The 19,026-nt window shown below is 27.1% G+C and overlaps 3 protein-coding genes across 10 annotated transcripts in view; 1 reads left to right on the top strand and 2 right to left on the bottom strand.

The window, feature by feature from the left end:
* Window positions 1–4,792, bottom strand: part of Lerp (lysosomal enzyme receptor protein) — a 37,315-nt gene extending 32,523 nt beyond the window's left edge. The window contains exons 1-8 of one of the 3 annotated variants that reach the window (XM_076317429.1): window positions 4,740–4,792; window positions 2,131–2,155; window positions 1,668–1,899; window positions 1,433–1,587; window positions 979–1,253; window positions 754–907; window positions 524–675; window positions 334–446 (exon numbers count right to left, since the gene is read on the bottom strand). In XM_076317429.1, coding sequence (XP_076173544.1) covers window positions 334–446; window positions 524–675; window positions 754–907; window positions 979–1,253; window positions 1,433–1,587; window positions 1,668–1,758 — 940 coding nt within the window. In that variant the 5' untranslated portion in view covers window positions 1,759–1,899; window positions 2,131–2,155; window positions 4,740–4,792. Of the gene's footprint in view, window positions 1–333; window positions 447–523; window positions 676–753; window positions 908–978; window positions 1,254–1,432; window positions 1,588–1,667; window positions 1,900–2,130; window positions 2,438–4,739 lie in introns of those variants that run through there. The other 2 variants (XM_076317426.1, XM_076317428.1) reach the window with 2 other exon arrangements.
* Tti1 (Telo2 interacting protein 1) lies at window positions 2,592–7,556 on the top strand. 2 transcript variants are annotated; one of them, XM_076317425.1, is made up of 13 exons: window positions 2,602–3,041; window positions 3,247–3,383; window positions 3,544–3,721; window positions 3,907–4,084; window positions 4,158–4,480; window positions 4,557–4,768; window positions 4,969–5,367; window positions 5,442–5,681; window positions 5,771–6,313; window positions 6,373–6,670; window positions 6,854–7,082; window positions 7,162–7,296; window positions 7,385–7,556. In XM_076317425.1, exons 1-13 carry the CDS (start codon window positions 2,848–2,850, stop codon window positions 7,469–7,471), a joined length of 3,153 nt encoding a protein of 1,050 aa, XP_076173540.1. In that variant the 5' UTR covers window positions 2,602–2,847; the 3' UTR covers window positions 7,472–7,556. The 2 variants fall into 2 exon arrangements, 1 of the variants encoding a protein (XP_076173540.1); XR_012992875.1 differs by lacking the exons at window positions 7,162–7,296; window positions 7,385–7,556 and having other exon boundaries at window positions 2,592–3,041; window positions 6,373–6,733; window positions 6,854–6,992.
* Window positions 7,557–8,084: 528 nt separating this feature from the next.
* Emc1 (ER membrane protein complex subunit 1) lies at window positions 8,085–16,573 on the bottom strand. Of its 5 annotated transcripts, none has more exons than XR_012993027.1 (16): window positions 16,377–16,572; window positions 16,125–16,240; window positions 15,556–15,739; window positions 13,419–13,574; window positions 12,945–13,281; window positions 12,556–12,859; window positions 12,087–12,107; window positions 11,406–11,578; window positions 11,179–11,340; window positions 10,813–11,097; window positions 10,547–10,742; window positions 10,245–10,442; window positions 10,049–10,174; window positions 9,755–9,982; window positions 9,180–9,397; window positions 8,085–8,258 (listed from the first exon to the last, which is right to left on the bottom strand). XR_012993027.1 is itself a non-coding variant. In XM_076318498.1 (15 exons), the coding sequence occupies exons 1-15, from the start codon at window positions 16,517–16,519 to the stop codon at window positions 9,237–9,239; spliced, it is 2,775 nt and encodes a 924-aa protein (XP_076174613.1). In that variant the 5' UTR covers window positions 16,520–16,573; the 3' UTR covers window positions 8,855–9,236. The 5 variants fall into 5 exon arrangements, 3 of the variants coding, with proteins under 3 accessions (XP_076174613.1, XP_076174612.1, XP_076174614.1); XR_012993028.1 differs by lacking the exon at window positions 8,085–8,258 and adding an exon at window positions 8,684–8,848; XM_076318498.1 differs by lacking the exon at window positions 8,085–8,258 and having other exon boundaries at window positions 8,855–9,397; window positions 10,049–10,159; window positions 16,377–16,573.
* Window positions 16,574–19,026: the final 2,453 nt, after the last annotated feature.

The following is a 19,026-nucleotide window of genomic DNA, read 5'->3' on the forward strand; positions in this document are numbered from 1 at the left end:
CTAATAGTTACCAGTATTATTAGAAGCGACATGGATTGACTTTAGCAATTTAAAATATTTATTAGTAAACACAATGTGCATAAACACATTACACAAATATAATCGACTTGTTTATACGTTATAACGTACTACGAGGAAGTCCGATATAATTTGTTATAATTTTTTAATGGAATGTTTGCTTGACTATATTCATAGAACCTTTTTTTTTATTTTTACTCATAGAACACCTTGACACCGATTGACCATCAAATCCTAGAATATCTTACACAATATAGCTGAATTATTAATATAATTAAACGAATTAAACAAAAGTTAAGTAAAAGATTTGTTAACCTGTTCCCGATGTACATGTATCAGTAGTTGATTTGCACACTCCAAATTTGTACTGTATACCATTTTGTGCTGTGACATTAAAGTCACTGTTCATTAAGGATTGTAAATCGTACCTATAATGTCATTCATTACAAATTTTTTCAACATAGTACATAACATCTTATACTTAGAATGTTCAGATTAATCTTACGTAAAGTTTGTAAGAGGATTAGTTACTGTACATCTGCCAGCAGTTATTACACTATGATTACGCAAAGATTCTACACTACAAGCTGCTGCTGTTTTCCATATTAATTCATAATAACATACTTCATCTCCCCTAACATATTCTGGAAGTGTATCCTGAAAAAAGTGAAATAAACATTTGTAGAAAATGCAAATTTGTTAATGCAATAAATAGTTTGCAAGTGAAATTTTTACCGTAGCTTCAAAATCACATATAAAAGAAATTGTGGTTTTAATATGTGATGCTGTAATATTTCTTTTTGTACACATATCTCCCTCTTCATATTCAAGTTTTAGTTTTCCATCCTTGAAGGATAGTGATTGTGGTACATCACCCAAATTTGTATAACTATAACACAATTTTCTCAATATTGTAAATTACATACAGGAAACATGTCTTCTAAACAGAAATAATCATACCTAAAGTTTGAAGAAGCAAGCTCTTTCTGTAAACAGACTCCTGAATTCATTTGACACAAGGCATTGTATTCAAATATCACAGAATGGCAAATGTTCAATATAATTTTTGGTGACATTCTATTACCCATATGTATAACATAATTTTGTGAATGTTTTGTTAAAGGAGATAAATCATAATGCAATCCATTATCTGTTACTGTACAATTATTTTTAATTCGAGGACTGCAAGCAAGAGCAGTCTCCCATACCATATGTAAATCACATTGGTCTATTGCCTAAAATATTAGTAATGAAATAGAAGTTAAAAATTGATTAATTTTTATATATTGAGATGAATACTGTGATAAATGTTACACAATGTAAGTATTTATAATAATTACACATTTTTCTTTAAATATAACAAGCTATAAATAAGCAATAATAACAAATATTGTCTTTTAATGTAGTTACATACATGAATATATGTTTCAGGATGAGAATTATTTCCTGCTTTATAATTGCACTTCATAATAATATTTACAGTATATTTCTCTTTTGGTGTACAATCATCACCTGTAAATAGAAATTGTATTCTTCCATTCTCTGCATTCACTTTTGGAGGTATCTTTCCTAAAATAGGATAAAATAAAATTATTTTGATAAATGAAATAAAACTTTAACATTTTAAAAAAATATAAAAAGATCTGAACCTATTCCTTTTTCTTCTTTGTTTTGTATCAAACAAATTCCATATCCATCCTTCCCATTACATTTTTGCTTTAATGGAGTGCATAACTGCATTCTTAAAGTTTCATTTAGATGATCGTGATGTAAAATAATATCTTTTGTAGGATTCAAAAGACTCGTAAAATTGTATGAGAAAACTTTAAAAACAGGTTCTTTAATTATGCAAAAAGAAGTATCATTTACTACTGATGTGTCCTGTTTAAAAAATAAATAATAAGTCTTTAAAAAAAATCACTGGTAAGTTAACAAAATTAAAGTAGCTTACAGAATTATATTTTACATTCAAGAAATCATATAACTATCGTATACGTCATAAAACGATTAACATAGAAAGAACTTTTCTATTATAACTTATTTTATAAGTATTTTAAATTGATTTATGTAATATTTACAAAACATTCAGAACAGAAAAAATTTAATACTTACAGCGAAAACAGCAACAGTTGCAAAACTGTAAAAGGATATTAAAATGTTTAACTTGTACATTTCTTTTCTTTGTTCGACCGTGGATTAATCACATTGTAAATATTTAATATAGTAATATGCATAACAATATTGTTCGTTATTGAATGTCAACGAAAGCGATTAATTATTGTTCAACAATAATTACGTGAAAATATTTAAAAACTACTTTATCTTCATAGATATGAATTTTATAAAAGTAACAGTTTAGGTTGGATATATCTTCAAAAGTATGACAGATGAAAAATAACAGTGACAGTTGAAAAGTCTATTGGCGGCAGATAATGCACTTTTTGATGATACCAGCAGGGCATTAACCAATCAGTGGTGTTGAATTTCCCATTTATTTAACTTTTTTGCTGTGGCGTTCCAAAAGTTTTTATTCATTGATTAAAATTAATAATTAATCATATTATTATACAAAGCTTAGAAAGCGAAAAAGTTTAAACAAAATTTAACTATGAATAAATAAGATTAATGTCAAACGCAATATAGTCTGTCAATTGTAAATGGTTTTACTTTGTCACATATTCATGGAAATGAACATTAAACATATAAACATGGACTTGCAGTGCATATCGCAATTATCGCGAATGTTCAATATTTTCGAATGTAAGATGCACATTGTTGAAATTGATTAAGAACTTTCATTGTTTTGAACCTTTTTTCTGTTAACCAAAAATGGAACGTTACCAAATACAGGAAGCGTTTACTGTATTAAAGCCACTTTGTGATTCTCTGATAAAAAATCCAGATATATACACTGCACGTAATGTTGCTAATATTTTAACAAAAATTTCGGATAAAGTCATTCAAGACTTATTAGAATACATTTTATTTCCTTTAATTACTCATCTACCAAATAAAAATTTGAGGTAACTATTTTACATGTCTATTTTTAAAGCATAAATAATTATTACGCATAATTAGTCAAATATACTTTAGAATGTGATTAGAAATAGTAAAATTCAGAAACGATTAATGAATTATAGAGCACTCGGCCAAATAAATATTAATCCAATAACAATGAAGTTTTTATTTGAACGTATTTAACATTTTTAAATATTTGTGATCCTATAGTAGAAACACAAAGGAAGAACTAGTAAAGACAACAGAAGCAATCATATTGAGAGCAAAGATATCGAAAATAGAATATTTTAATAAATTGTATTCGTGTCTTTTGATCCAGATCTATGACCAAACTCAACAAAATATGAGTATGTATAAAAATTATTTAAAGATACTTAAATTATGTTTAAACACTATCTTATATGTTACTAAGTTTGTTATAGTAGAATAAAATTTGTGAAGAATAAAATCTTTTATCCAAGATTCTAATTAGCACATAATATGATGTAACACATATGATTTTTGTAGTAATCACAGGTCATGAAGAACTTAAAGAAGCAGTACTCTCATGCATTAAGACTTTGATGCATTCTTGTTTTACAGAAGTTATAGAATCATTGTATGTTAGGGAAAATGCCTCAAAGATAGGTCAAGGAATATTATTGTCACTAACAATAGCTAGAACTGAAAAGTCACGTTCTCTAAGGTAAATGTATAACATTTTTATTCTTTACTTTTTTGGACAATGAATGTAGAGTATCAATTCAAAGGAACATTATGGATAATCAATTGCATGGGCACATATCTTTTTCTAGTATTTGTAACTTGTGAGAGATATGATGTTCGCATAAGATATGAAATCTTATAATTATATGTTCTTACCATTTTTAGATTAAAAGCAACAGAAGCAGTGATGGCTTTATGTCAAGTAGATGATGAAGCAGATACATCTGATATTATACTGCAAGATCAAATAGCTGATGTTATAATGTTATTTTTACCTGGCATTGTTAGTGGTTTACAGGAAATAGCTATGGGAAGTGAAATACAAGGTCATAAACTTACAATGGTAATGTACAATTATTTTGTAATAATAACTATTGTACAATATGTTGATGTTTTAATCTAATATAAATGTTCAGATAGCACTAAGAGCTTGGAGTAGAATAATATCACTTGTGATGAAAGATAAACTAGAAGATGATATACCAGCATTAAGTTCTCTTGTTCAAATAAATAATGATAAACATACTAATCTATTAGAAAGTTTACCACATATGAAAGATCATAAAGACATAGAGAAACATCTTAAAAGTACAACAAGAAGCAAAGAGTGGTTTAATGCTAGTGCAACAAAGCTTAAAGTACTTGTGCAACAATTGGATGTATTAAAACAGCATTCCCATCATCAAGTTAGAATGGAATTACTTGAAAGTATTTACTTGCTGCTTGAAAAATGTTCTAGGTACTACTGCTATTTTTTCACCGATTTTATTTGAAAAACAATTTCTAAAATGAAATTGTGTAAATTTTTTAAACAGGAATATGAAACCAAATGTTATGTTATTAATAGAGTATTTAATATCTCTATCTGAAGATGAATTTACAGAAATTCGAGAAAAAGCTGAAAAAGCACTAAATGTAATCAATATAAATTACATGCAAAATAAAAATATGAGACCCTTGGTGGAATTATTAGAAGAAAATTTCTACAAATTACTTACAAATTTGCCTAGGATGATCAGGAGGTCTGGTACGATTGTTATATTTTTACACTACATTAATATATTTACCATTTTAATTTATATATTAATAACGTATATATTTGGAAAAACTATGAAAAACATAGATATTTTTTGAAGTCAATAAATATTATAATATTCAAAAATAATAAAATATTTGAGTGAAATGTACTTGTATATACAAATGAAATGAAAAATCTTTATCTTTTAGATGATAATGATCAATTATCCTGCTTAAATCAAATTGCTGGCTATTTAAAACTTCTTGGAGAACAGAGGTTGCCTCGAATTATGATGTCTGCACCACATATTCAAAGATTATTATTAGCTCTCGTGTATGTATCTGAGATAGATTACAGTAATATTTCTCTGCTACAAGCTGTAAATGTCAAAGATCTTGAAGACCCAGCATATTCATATGGATCGCATTTATGGAGACGATTTAAATTTATTCAAAACAATTCGTGCAAAGAGAAAGTTATAGCAATATGTAAATATATCGGAAAATTTGGAGATCTTCGAATCTTAGTTGACACTATTCTTGGACTCATACTTAATGTTCCACAACATAAAAAAGAATTATTTTTATTATTAAATTGGATTATACATGGTATATAGAATAATAGTATTTCTTGAAATAACATGAAATATAGTATATTGTCTACAGCTAATTAAATATTTTAGTTCCAGTTAAAGATCCTTTGTACTTGTCAATTTATGAAGAAATTGTAGAATTTTATATAAATCCTGAAGTTTGGTATCCAGCAATTGAAACTACTGAAGATGTACCTTTACGTATTGCACAAATCAATATAGTGCAATGTTGTTTATTGTTAGAAGGTTTGGGATTAATAGCTCAAACTTTAGAACACGAGTATGATAGATTTCTTCTTAAGACTTTATATCTAGTTATAGAAAGAGCAGGTAATTTTCTTATTTCCTTTATAGATAATTAAATTATTACAAATTATTAAACAAACTTAATGAAAATTTCTTTGTATATATATTTTTAGGTAGTGGACATAATTTAATTAGTTTTGTTGGAACTCAAACACTTGAACATATTGCAGAATCTTTGAAATATAATTCAGTAGGAGATCTCCTTCGTGCAAATGTTGATTACTTTTCATATCATGTTACAATAAAATTGCGTAGAGTGGAACACAATCCTGGTGTACTTGATGTTGTTGGTGTTGTCATGAAGTATAGTACAATGGATGTATTACCTTGTTTAAAAGAAATCGTAGAAGATGTACTTTTACAACTAAATAACAGTTTTCAAAAGAAAAACTCCTATGCCTTTTTAAAAGTATTTTACACATTTGTAGTATGTATAAAAAAGTTAGTAAATCTCAAACATGTACCAATCATACAGGAACAGAATGAAACTATTGAATGTAAATCTTCCAAAATTATTCAATCTTTGTTGGAATATTATGAAACAAAAATGATTAATAAAAAGGTAGAAGAAGATCCTAATGTAAATATATTGGAGGAAGAAGAAAAAGTGATACTAGAAGAAGAAAATGAGGATCAAGATTTTACAAAACAAGAAGGTATATGAATATTAGAATCAACAAAATAACAAAGTATATAAATAAAAAATTAATTATAGAACAAAAGCAAAACATACCACCATATATAAAAATGATTGAAGATGTGATGAAACACTGTTTACATTTTTTGCCATCCAAGGATATACAAAAATCACTAATCGCAATGTCAACATTACAAGAAGGTCTCGAAATTTTAGCAGAATGGGAAAATCAATTATTACCTATTGTGCATTTGCTTTGGCATCCATTAGTAGATAGATTTCATGATGAAAATGTACTAATAATCAATCGAGCTTGGCAATTATTAAACGTTCTCGGTTACCTTTCGAAAGATTTTATCCGGTGCAGAATGCTGAAGTAAGTTTCCCATGCTTTTGTGCATATTACAGAATATGGATTAATACTTACTAATAAAGTGTAGTAAGTGTGTATTTTATTTAAATTATATATTAAATGTATTTGAAATACTCAATATAAAACTCAAAAATGAATCAATAGGATACACTTAATTAATAATTATAATTAAACTGATTGTTTTAGGCAAGTACTGCCAGCACTTTCGAAGTTCTTAAGCAGTTCTGCTAAAGAAAGTTATAACAAGAGCACCGAAAATATTTATAAGTTTACTCAAACTTATAAATTACAAAAGGAATTGCTTTCTACATTAGGTCAAACCACAACAAATTTAAATCTTCTCGAGAAAGAAACATGGAATATTCTGAGTATTGCAGAAGTCTATCTCAGTAAAAATCAACATCCCATATTACAAGTAAAATATATTTTGCAAAATACATTTATAAACATATGGTTTTTGTTCACACATGCTTTATTAATTTTTTTTCTTTTAGTCATGTTGCCTACAATTATATAAGGAAATTGCTGATTATAATGGAGATATTGTTTGGGTTAAATGTCTCAGTGTTTGCAACTCTAAAATAATAAAAATCCCTTCTGATGGAAGATTTGATACTAATGATTTAATGGTAATTTTTATAGAGTTTATAAATAAACACAACATTAATAGTGATATTGCAGTTTCAAAAGATTAAACACTGTTTTGTAATTTTTTAGATAACTGAAAATATTTCAAGAAATGAGTACTATAAAAATATACAAATTATTATGAAATATATTCAAGATAAGGATTCAGGTTTGTAATTATGATAGAATCCAAATTTGTTTTGTTAAATGGATAAAATAATGAACAAGGTAAATTTAATATATTACTGAAAAGCTATATTACATCAACGGTATTATAATATATAGAATATACATGTTTGTATTTTAACAAATAAGTATATCATATTATTTGTATATATTTGTAAATTGACTACTTAAGGTTTAATATTAACAAAATGATAATTCTTGAAATTTTTATTTGTATACAACTTATATTCCATGAAGGTAGTCCACAGTTTACATTTTCGTGATATTAATGTTTATATTCTTATTTGTACAGTAACTTATGTCTATTTGAAATTTTACATTTATCTACAAAGCAAATAATTACCATATACAACAGAAATGTTTCTATATGTTCTATTCACAAATGGCAGCTTATTTAATCTTTATTTAATTATAAATATATAACAAATAGAATCATGTGTTTGTACTGTGACACATTTTGCTTCATACAATTTGCACAGACTGACATACTATAGTAATTGAATTTTATCTTTTTGATTATAACACAAATTATATATATTAGTAATATTTTAAAACTAGTTATTCATGTCTTTTTCAAGTTTTTAAATAGGAAAATTACAATACCAGTGGTTATATGGTATTTTATTAATAACATGAACTAATAATGTTATGAATTCCATTTGAAGAAGAAAAAAATGCTTATAAATGCGGAGAATTCGAAATTTATGATATACAGTTTCTGTATTTTTATAATACTTTTTAGCTGTTTCTTCAGTAAATGCAGTTATGAACAGTGTCTCTGAAAAATATAAGATTGCTCGATAGGAATTTGCTTCAAAGTTTTTTTTTTATCATATGTCACTAGTTTTACAGGTAATAATAAATTAATATGTCTATAAGAAATAAAGGATATTTGCACGTATTATTATGTACATTTTATCTTTACGTTTTCTATTTCTGTTTCTTTAAAAACAATTTTACAGCATAACTATACGCGTACTGTTTATTGTACGCTTATATGACAATATTGTAGGATTTTATCTTTTTAAAGAAGAAGGGATCATAAAATATAGTCATTGGAATAATGTGTTCGTTGATTTTACTTCAAAAATATTTAATAACTTTAATATAACAAAACATATATAAGTTATATTATTTTTTTATATTAAGTTGCCAAATGAGTGCCATTTTTGAGGCAGACGATAACAGTAAAAAAAAGAAACATTAAAAATCATATTTGATATATATTTAAGTTTCCTTATAGTTTGAATGTCAAATGCGACATCAAAGTAAATTGACAAATTTTAACGTCTTAAATATTATTCATATTTCACTTCAGTTTTGTATTTGATAATTTGAAATTATTTAGTTGAAAATGTGTGTAGATATCTAAAAGGAATTTATAACTATACACACAATTTAAACATAAAAGTATTCATATTTTGAGCATATTGCCAGTTACTTTCATAATTTAATATTTAGCAATTATGGTCCACTTTTGTCATGTAATGACTAGCACACTTTGCCTTGAAAGAGTCTGAAATATGTTATCTAGCGTGTGCGTTCTGTACCAATAAAAGGACAAATAATATACATACATGTATATTAAGATACTTAAGTACACAATATAATAAGTCGTTAATATTTACTTTGTAGTAACATTGGCTTTTTATAAAACAGTAGATTTTCTTTACAAAATATTATTAGCAAAATGTTTTACCTTTAGTGAACATATACTTAAGAATGTTACGCATTGATTCTCTAAAGAAAAGAAACATCATTTCCATGCTTGCTTCTGAGCTTTCTGGGATGCTAATTTCTTTGTGACATATAATGAAATCACAAGCGCTGCCAATACTATCATAACAAGAAAATAATCGAAATCTTCTTTCAAAACGTCAAATGTTTTAGATGGTGCCACGCGCGTGTAGAACAAGTCTGCGAACATCATACGTACAATTATTTATAATATGTATGTCACTTTTCTAAATTATTAATTTTAATAATAAATTATGATTGCATATCTTTGTTATTAAAGAAATTTTCAAAATGATATTTATACAGTAAGTTTTTAAGTTATGAGAATTCGTAAATATATGGTTGTGCTCCCACCTACGTTCTTATACTTATTTTATGTACATGTATTTACGAATTAAACAAAGTTTTCCGATTAACGTTTGAAATTAAAATTATATACCTAAGGTATATCGTATTTATACAATTTGACTTAAATTCAAAAGCCCGAAACGAATTAACTGTGTAAATTGAGAACCTACTGTGCTTTAAGATACTTACCAAGACCATGTACAAAAACTAAGCAAGTACTTTCAAGGCCACTAGGACTAGTATGAATATTTGAGACCCTAAAGACGCTTTGATTATAATTAATTATTGCGTCCATTTGAATAGGTATTTCTGGCATGTACGGTATTACACCTTCTTCACGTATTTCCGGGTTAATAGGCCGCCGTGGATCTACCAACATCCACGGTAATTCCAATATTCCCCCATTGGCTAGGGCCACTGTCAAATAGTAAAAGTAATTTATAAGTATTCATAAGTCAAGTATATACTACCTAATTCACGTACCTATAATATGTTTGCTTGTAATACCCTTTTCTGTAATAGTCTCTCGCATAGATTCAATTGTTGCAGGGAAAATAAAGGCTTGCCTTTCTACAATTGGCAACTTAGTCATAGCTAAGGACGAGAACACTACGACAGTATAAAAATTTTAATACTATTCAATGCAAATTTTAAAAATTCATTAAAAAATGTATGATACCTGTAGTATTACTCGGTACTTTTCCTTCATAAAGTTCTAAACTAGCAATTTCTGTTCTACGGCTTTTTTCATTAAAGTAACTGTATACTATCCAGTTTTCTGAGTGCACAATATGCACTGGGCCACGTACTCTTTTGTGTATAATAGAAAATATCATTGCTCCAGATACTGCATCCAGTAAATAGAGGTTAAGCGTATCTGTAAATCACAAGTAATTGTAAATCAATTGGGAAATATTACAATATTGAAATATGATAACACTTCACAAAAGTTTACTTTTTATAATGTTCTAATTAACTTACTTTTATGAGTGTGTCCAACACCCTCTGTTACTATAGCAACCAAATTAGGATTAATATATTTATACAGAACTGACCTATCACTTAGCACTCTACCCTGAGAATGAACACGTTCTATTGGGTTTTTCGATACAACGTGTGTTATTTTTTGGTTTTTCGGCGAAAGTAGTAACTCCCATACTTTATGAGCGATTAATTCCTAAAATTAAATCAAGTTTAATGACTAATGTAAAATATTGAAGAAACAACATACTTAAAGTTTTACATACTTGGGTTGTACTATATGAAAGGGAAAATCCAGACAATATACCGGTTGTTTGATCAGCGGTAAAAATGTACGTATTTTTACCAAGCCACGCAGCGATTGCAGTTGCTCCTTCAGGATACACGTGTACTTTATCCCGAGTGTCTAGAATAAGTATACTTCGCAAGAAGTCATCTGTTGTAACATGAAGCAACATGGATTGCTTTACTTTATATCCTAATTTTATTAAACCATCCAACGGTTGACCAGTAATTGGATTAAATGTATATATAACAAATTCCCCTGTTTTCTACAATATTTAAAATAAATTGTTGAGTTTCATAATTTTAATTGAAAATATTGTTTTCTTTTTAACGTGTAAGAAGTATACTTTATCTTGCGCTAGCAGTGCACATTGTGGCGGGTAAGGAAAATGTCTGCTACCACGTTGTACATATAAAAGTATTGCATTAGACCTTTTAGTAAAACCTTGAATACTAGGCACTCTAAGTTGCCAAATAATTTCACCTTTTCTAGTTTCAATACCATATAACTGTAAATAAAACCATATATTAACATATGATTTACTAATCATTAACTATAAAAATAGTACCATACTTTTCCTGCTGATGTAACAAGAATAATCATTTTATGTAATCCAAATTTATCTCGTACTAAATCAGTACGTTGATTAGATTGTTGAGGTGTAAGACTTAATATGGATTGGACAAATGCCTTTGCTTGTTTGAATTGAGAATTGATTCTTCTATACATCATACTCAGCACATCCCCTAGTTACAACATAAAATTATGAAATTATATACATTACACATATAATAAGGATTCTGCAAACTGCTTTTTATATACTATAGTCATTAAAAAAAAAAGTATTTAAAATTATATTAATTGTAAAATTGAAACAGTAGCAAATAGAACATGATTACAGTTTTAACAAAGTGTGTTAATTAAATATTATATGAAAGCTCAATAAATTTGTAGATATAATAATTTTGTTACATTATCTAACTATTCATGCATGGTACTAAAATACAAATTATATTGATTAGTTCAATTTGAATGTATTGTTAAAAACTTCTTTGAATACGTATATTTATCAATAATCAATATTTTCATGCAAATACTAATTACAATACTATAGTAACTTTCTTAAATAATAAAGACCAAAATATTTGTTTTATATTTTCTTGAGTATCCAAAGAATATCAATACATGCGATTAAGTCTAATAAATAGCAGGAAGACAAATTTTCAAACCAGCCCTTGCTGCTTCACTACTTACATGAACTGTCTACATCAATACCTGTCAGCAGCCATTCACAAAAGAAAGGTAATTAATACAACTTAACTAATATCTTTTTGTTAAGAAATAAATTGCAAAGTAGAATATGATTTGGTTATCATTATTACAATTAAGTTGCAACTGCAAGCTATTAAGTTGTATTTTCTAAATGACAATACAAAACATAGAATAGTAATAAAAATATTATTTTAGTATTTCTAACTCATGTTAAAAAATGTTTCATATCTTAGTAAACTTAAAAACATTTATATGTACTGTAATTATTTATAACAGATGTATATTTGCTACAAATTTTTATGAATATGTAACTTTCAATATTTCAATTATTAATATTTAAACTATTATTTATATTTGTTTCATAATTTGAAATGAAAATGTTATTTATACAATTTGATGCAGGTTTCTACTATATGTTAATGAATGTAATGGAAATATGTTTTATACTTACTCTCTTTTTTATCAAACTCTGTTTCAATTGCTTGATCTCTATCTGACATAGGCAATTCTATAATTTCCACAGCTACAATACTGGCAAGTGCTTCTTCCCTAGCCCATATTAATTTATTATGTTGTAACAACGCGACACTGTGGTCTTGCGAAGACAATAAGTGCAGACATGTTACACCTTTTGCTTGTCGAGGACAAACTGAAGCCATAATTGTTGGTGACAATAATAAGGAATGTGTTACACTGACTGATAAATTTGGCAAAGGGTTTGATGTTAAGAGTTCTGTAGCCACAATTTCTGTTGTCTGAAAAAAGTTCAGTATAATCAAAATTTGAATTAAATAATGTTTACAAGATTTTTATGAGAATAAATTGAAGTAAAATACTTACACCAGTTTTATATGTTGCTTCTAGAAGCACTTTTTCATTATCAATTGAAACAATATAGAGCATTGCATTACCAGGTATATCTCTTAGAATAGGAATAGGTACTTCTCCAACAACAAGAATTCGTTTTCTCTGATTACCATCTGCACTAACTGATATAACAGGTTCTTCACCAAGCACTGATTCCAAGTGATATGGACCTTGTGTACCAGCATCAAACATTGTATTTACTAAAGCTGACTCTGGTCGAGCATTTGTATCAAATAAAGGTATCAAGTACAATACAGCCAATGAACTATCCCCTTTTAAACATGCTAGATATGGAGCTGCTAGAACACAACTAAAATAATGAAAACATAAGAATTATCAAAATCACATTTCCATAATAGTATCTTTCAATAGGATGTAAATATTTTGAATTTAATTAATATAGTATAATATGATTATAATGTAATCTATAATAAAATAATTTCTTACTCAGTTTCTTGAGTTATAAACGATGCAGAGACTCTTCTTGTTTTTAATTTGTCTCCTGTTTTACTATCATAGGATGTTACTTCAACACCACTATTATAGATTGGTAAAATATGATGTAATATACCATCTTTTAGGTGCCATTTTACATCTTTAATTCTGTATAATAAAAAAAATTATAAATATTAAAATAATTTATATAGAATATTTTTGCTGAAATAAAATATTAGGTTGTTGCATAAGTTTTGTCTGTAAGGTAAGTTACTGTTTAAAAACATATGGTATTTGTTCAGAAATTTACCTCAAAAACTATAGTTATTTGAAAATTCTATGATTATAAAGTAAGCAAGAAAGAATTTTGTACTGTATTGATTGTATTGTCAGTGTATTTAACAAATTATTCTAAATTAAACAAGTTGCATTTTGGCTATTGTAAATGTAATTTTCAAGTAGTTATACAAGGTATACATTCTGTTACCTGTAATTATCATCAAAAAGTATGACTTCCTTTAAATCTCTGCAAAGATATAAGAAACAAAATATTGGGAATAACCTAACAGTATGGTAGTTTTACATTAAGTTACACCTATCTTTCTTTATGTTGTGTGAATACTGTTTATATTGTGAATTTTTTAGAAACAAGAAAATTTTTCCTTTATGTATATTAAGGAATGCATGAGACAGAATTTATGCAAAAATCTAATATTTATCAATGATTTTATAAAACGTGATGTACATTTATACAGAATATTTAATGAAATATGATAATGAAACACTTTTGAATATGGAACAAGAGACTATTTAGTATTTTATTTTATCCTCATATATGATATATTTCATACATTTGAAATTCAGTATTTAAATTATATAAAACCTAACAAAAACATTTTTGTAATAATGTTAAACACACACAGTGTGTGCATTGTCATGCTTATATGCTTTCTTGAATGTAAAAACTAAATTGAAATGCAAATGAATAAAAAAGAAATTAACTTATTTAATTTATCTTGTTTCCAATTCAAGAATTTTACATTTTCTGTTATATTTTGCTTTAAAAAATCTTTTATAAATTACACTGGAAATAAATTTTAAATGTGTAACATAACACAAAGTGTAGTAACTTATAGATGTGACAGGTTTATGATCTCTTCATGTGTAAAATATACATTATTGATTGTGCATTAAATAAGGATAAAGAAACCTGTTAGCACTGTACAATCCCAGTGTAGAAAAAGATATAAATGGAGAGAAACGTCTGAAAATCAATAGTACATGCTATTAATTTACTTATTTTCTAAATTTTTATGCAAGTTTTTTTGAACAATATAGAACTCTTTGTACATTGTTTTGAAAACAATGAGTTTTATCTGATAACTGAAATAATAGAAACCATTGTAATTATTTAGAATAGGGACATGTCATTAATTTTAATGAGCTTCAAATATATTGTAAATATATTGTAAACAAGCAAAAACTTTATTTGAACCACATGTCAAATATATATATCATTTGAATTTTTTAGTAGTGAGTGTATATAAAACAATTATGGTTTCCACAGCAAGATGAATTGCATAAAATGCATTGAATGTTGCAGTAAGCACCTTTTGTGTGTTATAAAAATATAGATTAAACCAAAAGCAACAGTTATATTGAACTATTGGAAGTTATACAATTGTATAAGTTGCAAATGCTATAGACATTTAACAGTGAAATATAAAATAAACTTTGTTCATCCAGATAGTAGGGCATACACTAAAGACATGGTGGGAAAACACAAGTTATCATTCCTTGTTATAAAACAATTCTTATTTTTATATAAATTTGATTGTAATAATTATATAATGGGTTTTTTTTATAGAACAGCAGAAATATTTCCACTTATCAACAACTGATATTTAATAATGTTCGATATAACTCAAAATCTAATTAATACTAAGTAACAGTTACACATATAGCCCTAAACATACTTTCCTCTATATTTCTAAAACTTGAGCTAAACTGTGATTATATGTATAGAAAAAATTTGTTTAGAATATTGATTCTGACAACATTTCAAAGTCATTAAAATCAGCAATCGGCCCCTATTCTAGATGATTACTGAAATCATTTGTTTTATGTAACTTTAAAAAATAATATTGACCTATCTGGATTTTGCTCAGCTATTGGCCATTCATGGAGGATATGTCCAGTAGCTAAATCCCATGCACGTACAATGGCTGGTACACCTCCACTTACAGAAACAAGATCGCCATCTGCAACGCCTCCTAATGCATGAATATGGCCTGCATATCCTTTCTCTAATACACGCCTCCATAATATTTGTCCTAAATATATAAATTTTCTTTTTAATTTTTATATTTTCAATAATTTTAAGTATCTACTATTAATAACAATATTATACAATAATTATACAGATTAAATAAATAATTGAATGAATATTACTTCTACAAATTTATAATTAAATATCAAATTAATAGCATTGTCTTTCCATAATTTAAATTCCATTTAATACTGTCGATAATTATATTAGTTTTCCTAATAAATGTTACACGTATATTGTAAGAAACTGAAAATCAAACGCTGAATACGTATTGTTTTGTTAATTTTTGAATTCTAAATTAAAGATCATGAATAATCATTCATAATACTAAACAATGTGTTAAGTATTCGTTATTTGTAGACAATTTTTTATTAATATTTACAGCTCACCTGACTTAAGATTCAGTGCAGCAATAACATTTTCCTCGGTAGCAACAATAATTTTTTTTGCAGTCGAGACAGTGTCAAAACTAGCAAACTTAATTTTACCGACATAATTCTGTTTCCTAGAAATAAAATGAACAATTTTTTATCGAAAAGTTTGACTAGTGATACACTGTCAAACACGGACGCATGCTATTGCATTATTTAAAAGATTGAACGCGATAATCAACATTCAGTTAAGAATGCGAAAGAATTTACCAGTCAAATTTTCTAATTTGATCCTCATAGAGACACAGAGAGAAATTAAACAGTCCAAATAATACGATAAGGCATTGTAATATTTGAACATCGGTTAAAAACCGGTTGATATTTCCTCTAGAACTCCACATGAACGGAGCCATGATGATAACTACAGATAGCTATGAACATATCAACCCCTCCGTTTACACAATTTTCTTCGTACCTGCTGGTACAACCATTGGTAAAATAAGTGAACGATAGTCCTTTCAACTAAAATCCATGCACTATATTTAGATCGTTTAAGTCAAAGATCCATGAAGGTTTTTCTAGATTCTGATTGGATAATTTGAATATATTCTATTTTCGAGTATATGATTACCTAATCTTTGTTTCACTTGAACTGATCTAACTTTTTTATTTGCAGAATAATTTTCACATTCGATTTAAGAAACAAATCTACTATAGTAACGTTTTGTTGTATAATCACTAGATGTAATTTCTATAATTGTGCTATCCGCACCAACGGGGAGATCCTCAACGGAATCAGTGAAGTATAAAATACGACACGAATCAGTTACTACTTCATAAGAAACCGCCGGCTGATATTTAATGACCATAGACTCAATAAAAAGTAAAATTTAAACATTTTTTATTTTATTTTTATGGAAATATTTATAACATATCAATGAGATTTCTAGTTGTTACGCGGTCAGAAAGTAAGGTAACATTACTTTAACTTCATAATGGGTTAACAGTGCAATGAATAGATTTATCATATAAATACGTATCATTTCATTGTAATATACTTGTGTATATGTCATTGAAATGAAATATATTATAAAATAAAAATATAATAATAATAATAATAATAATAATTTCTATATAGATGACTTAAAAATATATACAACACATTAAATAATTTAGAATACATTAAAGATAGTAGAGTAGAATAATATAAGTATAATAATACACAAAATGAAATAGTACAATAGAGAAAGACTTATATAATAGAATAGGAAGTAGGAAGGATTTGTTTATTTTAAACAAAATCTTGAACCTTTATTTGATATAAAAAGTCAGAAATTTGATTGAACTGTTGTGTTGGTTGAAGTTTGTGTACAACTTTAGCTCTGATCTTCTAAAAAACTTTTGCAAATTCTATAAAGACTCGAGTCACTTGTTTATTCGGCAAGCAGTTGTGACAGGAGTAAGGGACGAATGAGCATTTAAAAAAGAAACTACTTATTCAAGAATTGCTTGGCAGAGCATAGAAATTCATACACTATGCTCTTAAAACTGGCTGAAATTAACAAGCTTAAAATTAAAGATTCTACAGTGAACATAATGTCTTTGTTTGATGATATATCTAGCTAAAACTGTGGTTGCAATTTAATTAGTCTATAATTTTAATTTTGAAATGCACTGTGTAACAAAATGTTCTTATATAATTAATTTGTTTCTAACTTTGTTATATGATATGTTACCATAACTTGTTACTAGAACTCATTAAACTGTGCCTACATTATGTAATAAAACACGTTATATGGTAATGTTATATAATTTATTAGAAAATAGAAAAAAGGAATGTTTTATAGCATAATCTTGTATAACATTTTTTCAGTTATATAGCAAATTATATTCAAGAAAATAAAAAAGGATCACGTTGCATAGTCTGTTCAACGAATCAATGAAAACCAAGAGCTGGCATGGAACAAGGGTAAGAACAATTGGAAACTCTTTTGGGTTAGCTTGGAGCATCATGGAACGTTTAAACAATTATTTTAATTATTAAACGATTTTATTAAGCTATCGAGGTAATTGTGAGTTTCAAAATATTCATAGTTTCATGTTCCTAAAATTAAGTTTTATTAGTGAGAATAAAATGGAATTTATTCTTATAATATTTTCTGAGACGGATAAGTTTAATAGAACTGCAAATAATATACAGGCACCATATTTCGACGTTTGCTACCTTTATCGACTCCATAATTGGAATTACCATGGGTTCATTTGAATATAGTTCTCAAAATTGCTACTTTTACATGGAGAGGGCGCTCTAACCACTAGTATTTATGAGGTCGGTGATTCAGATACGGAAATCGTAATTATCTTGTGTCGATAATGCAGTTTATGTATCTTTAGATTACAGAGTGCATGTATTTTATATTTCAATCGTTGATTCGTAACACCTTTTAGTAGGTTTAATATTAATTCCATGCAGTTTTTATTTTCGGTGATAATTAAATTGTAACTACGTTTCACTTTAAAACATAAACAAAAGAATGTAAATTGATACGATTTTATCAGGAAGTGTATTTACACTCTGCATCTGAATACTGTTTACGTTGACAGATGTCACTATGTTACGCTCGAAAGATTTACAATATTAATTATTTTGGAAATTTTACTGATATTAACAAAGGTGAATCGCAAATCGGAACAGAATGGTAACTAACCAAGTTCCTAAGGTAAACTTATATATATTTTATATTCACGTACAATCACATAAATTGTCGCGTGCAATAATTCGCGCAAATCGGTGTTAGTTAAAAAATTTACACAAATGATACAAAAAAAAAATAAATAAAAATTATGGTTCATGCATAGAAATAAAAACATTACAGTATCGAGACCGCGTATTAATTTGTGAGTAAACTCGAACAAAAGA

This window comes from Ptiloglossa arizonensis, chromosome 8, assembly GCF_051014685.1.
Source record: "Ptiloglossa arizonensis isolate GNS036 chromosome 8, iyPtiAriz1_principal, whole genome shotgun sequence".
NCBI lineage: Eukaryota > Metazoa > Arthropoda > Insecta > Hymenoptera > Colletidae > Ptiloglossa > Ptiloglossa arizonensis.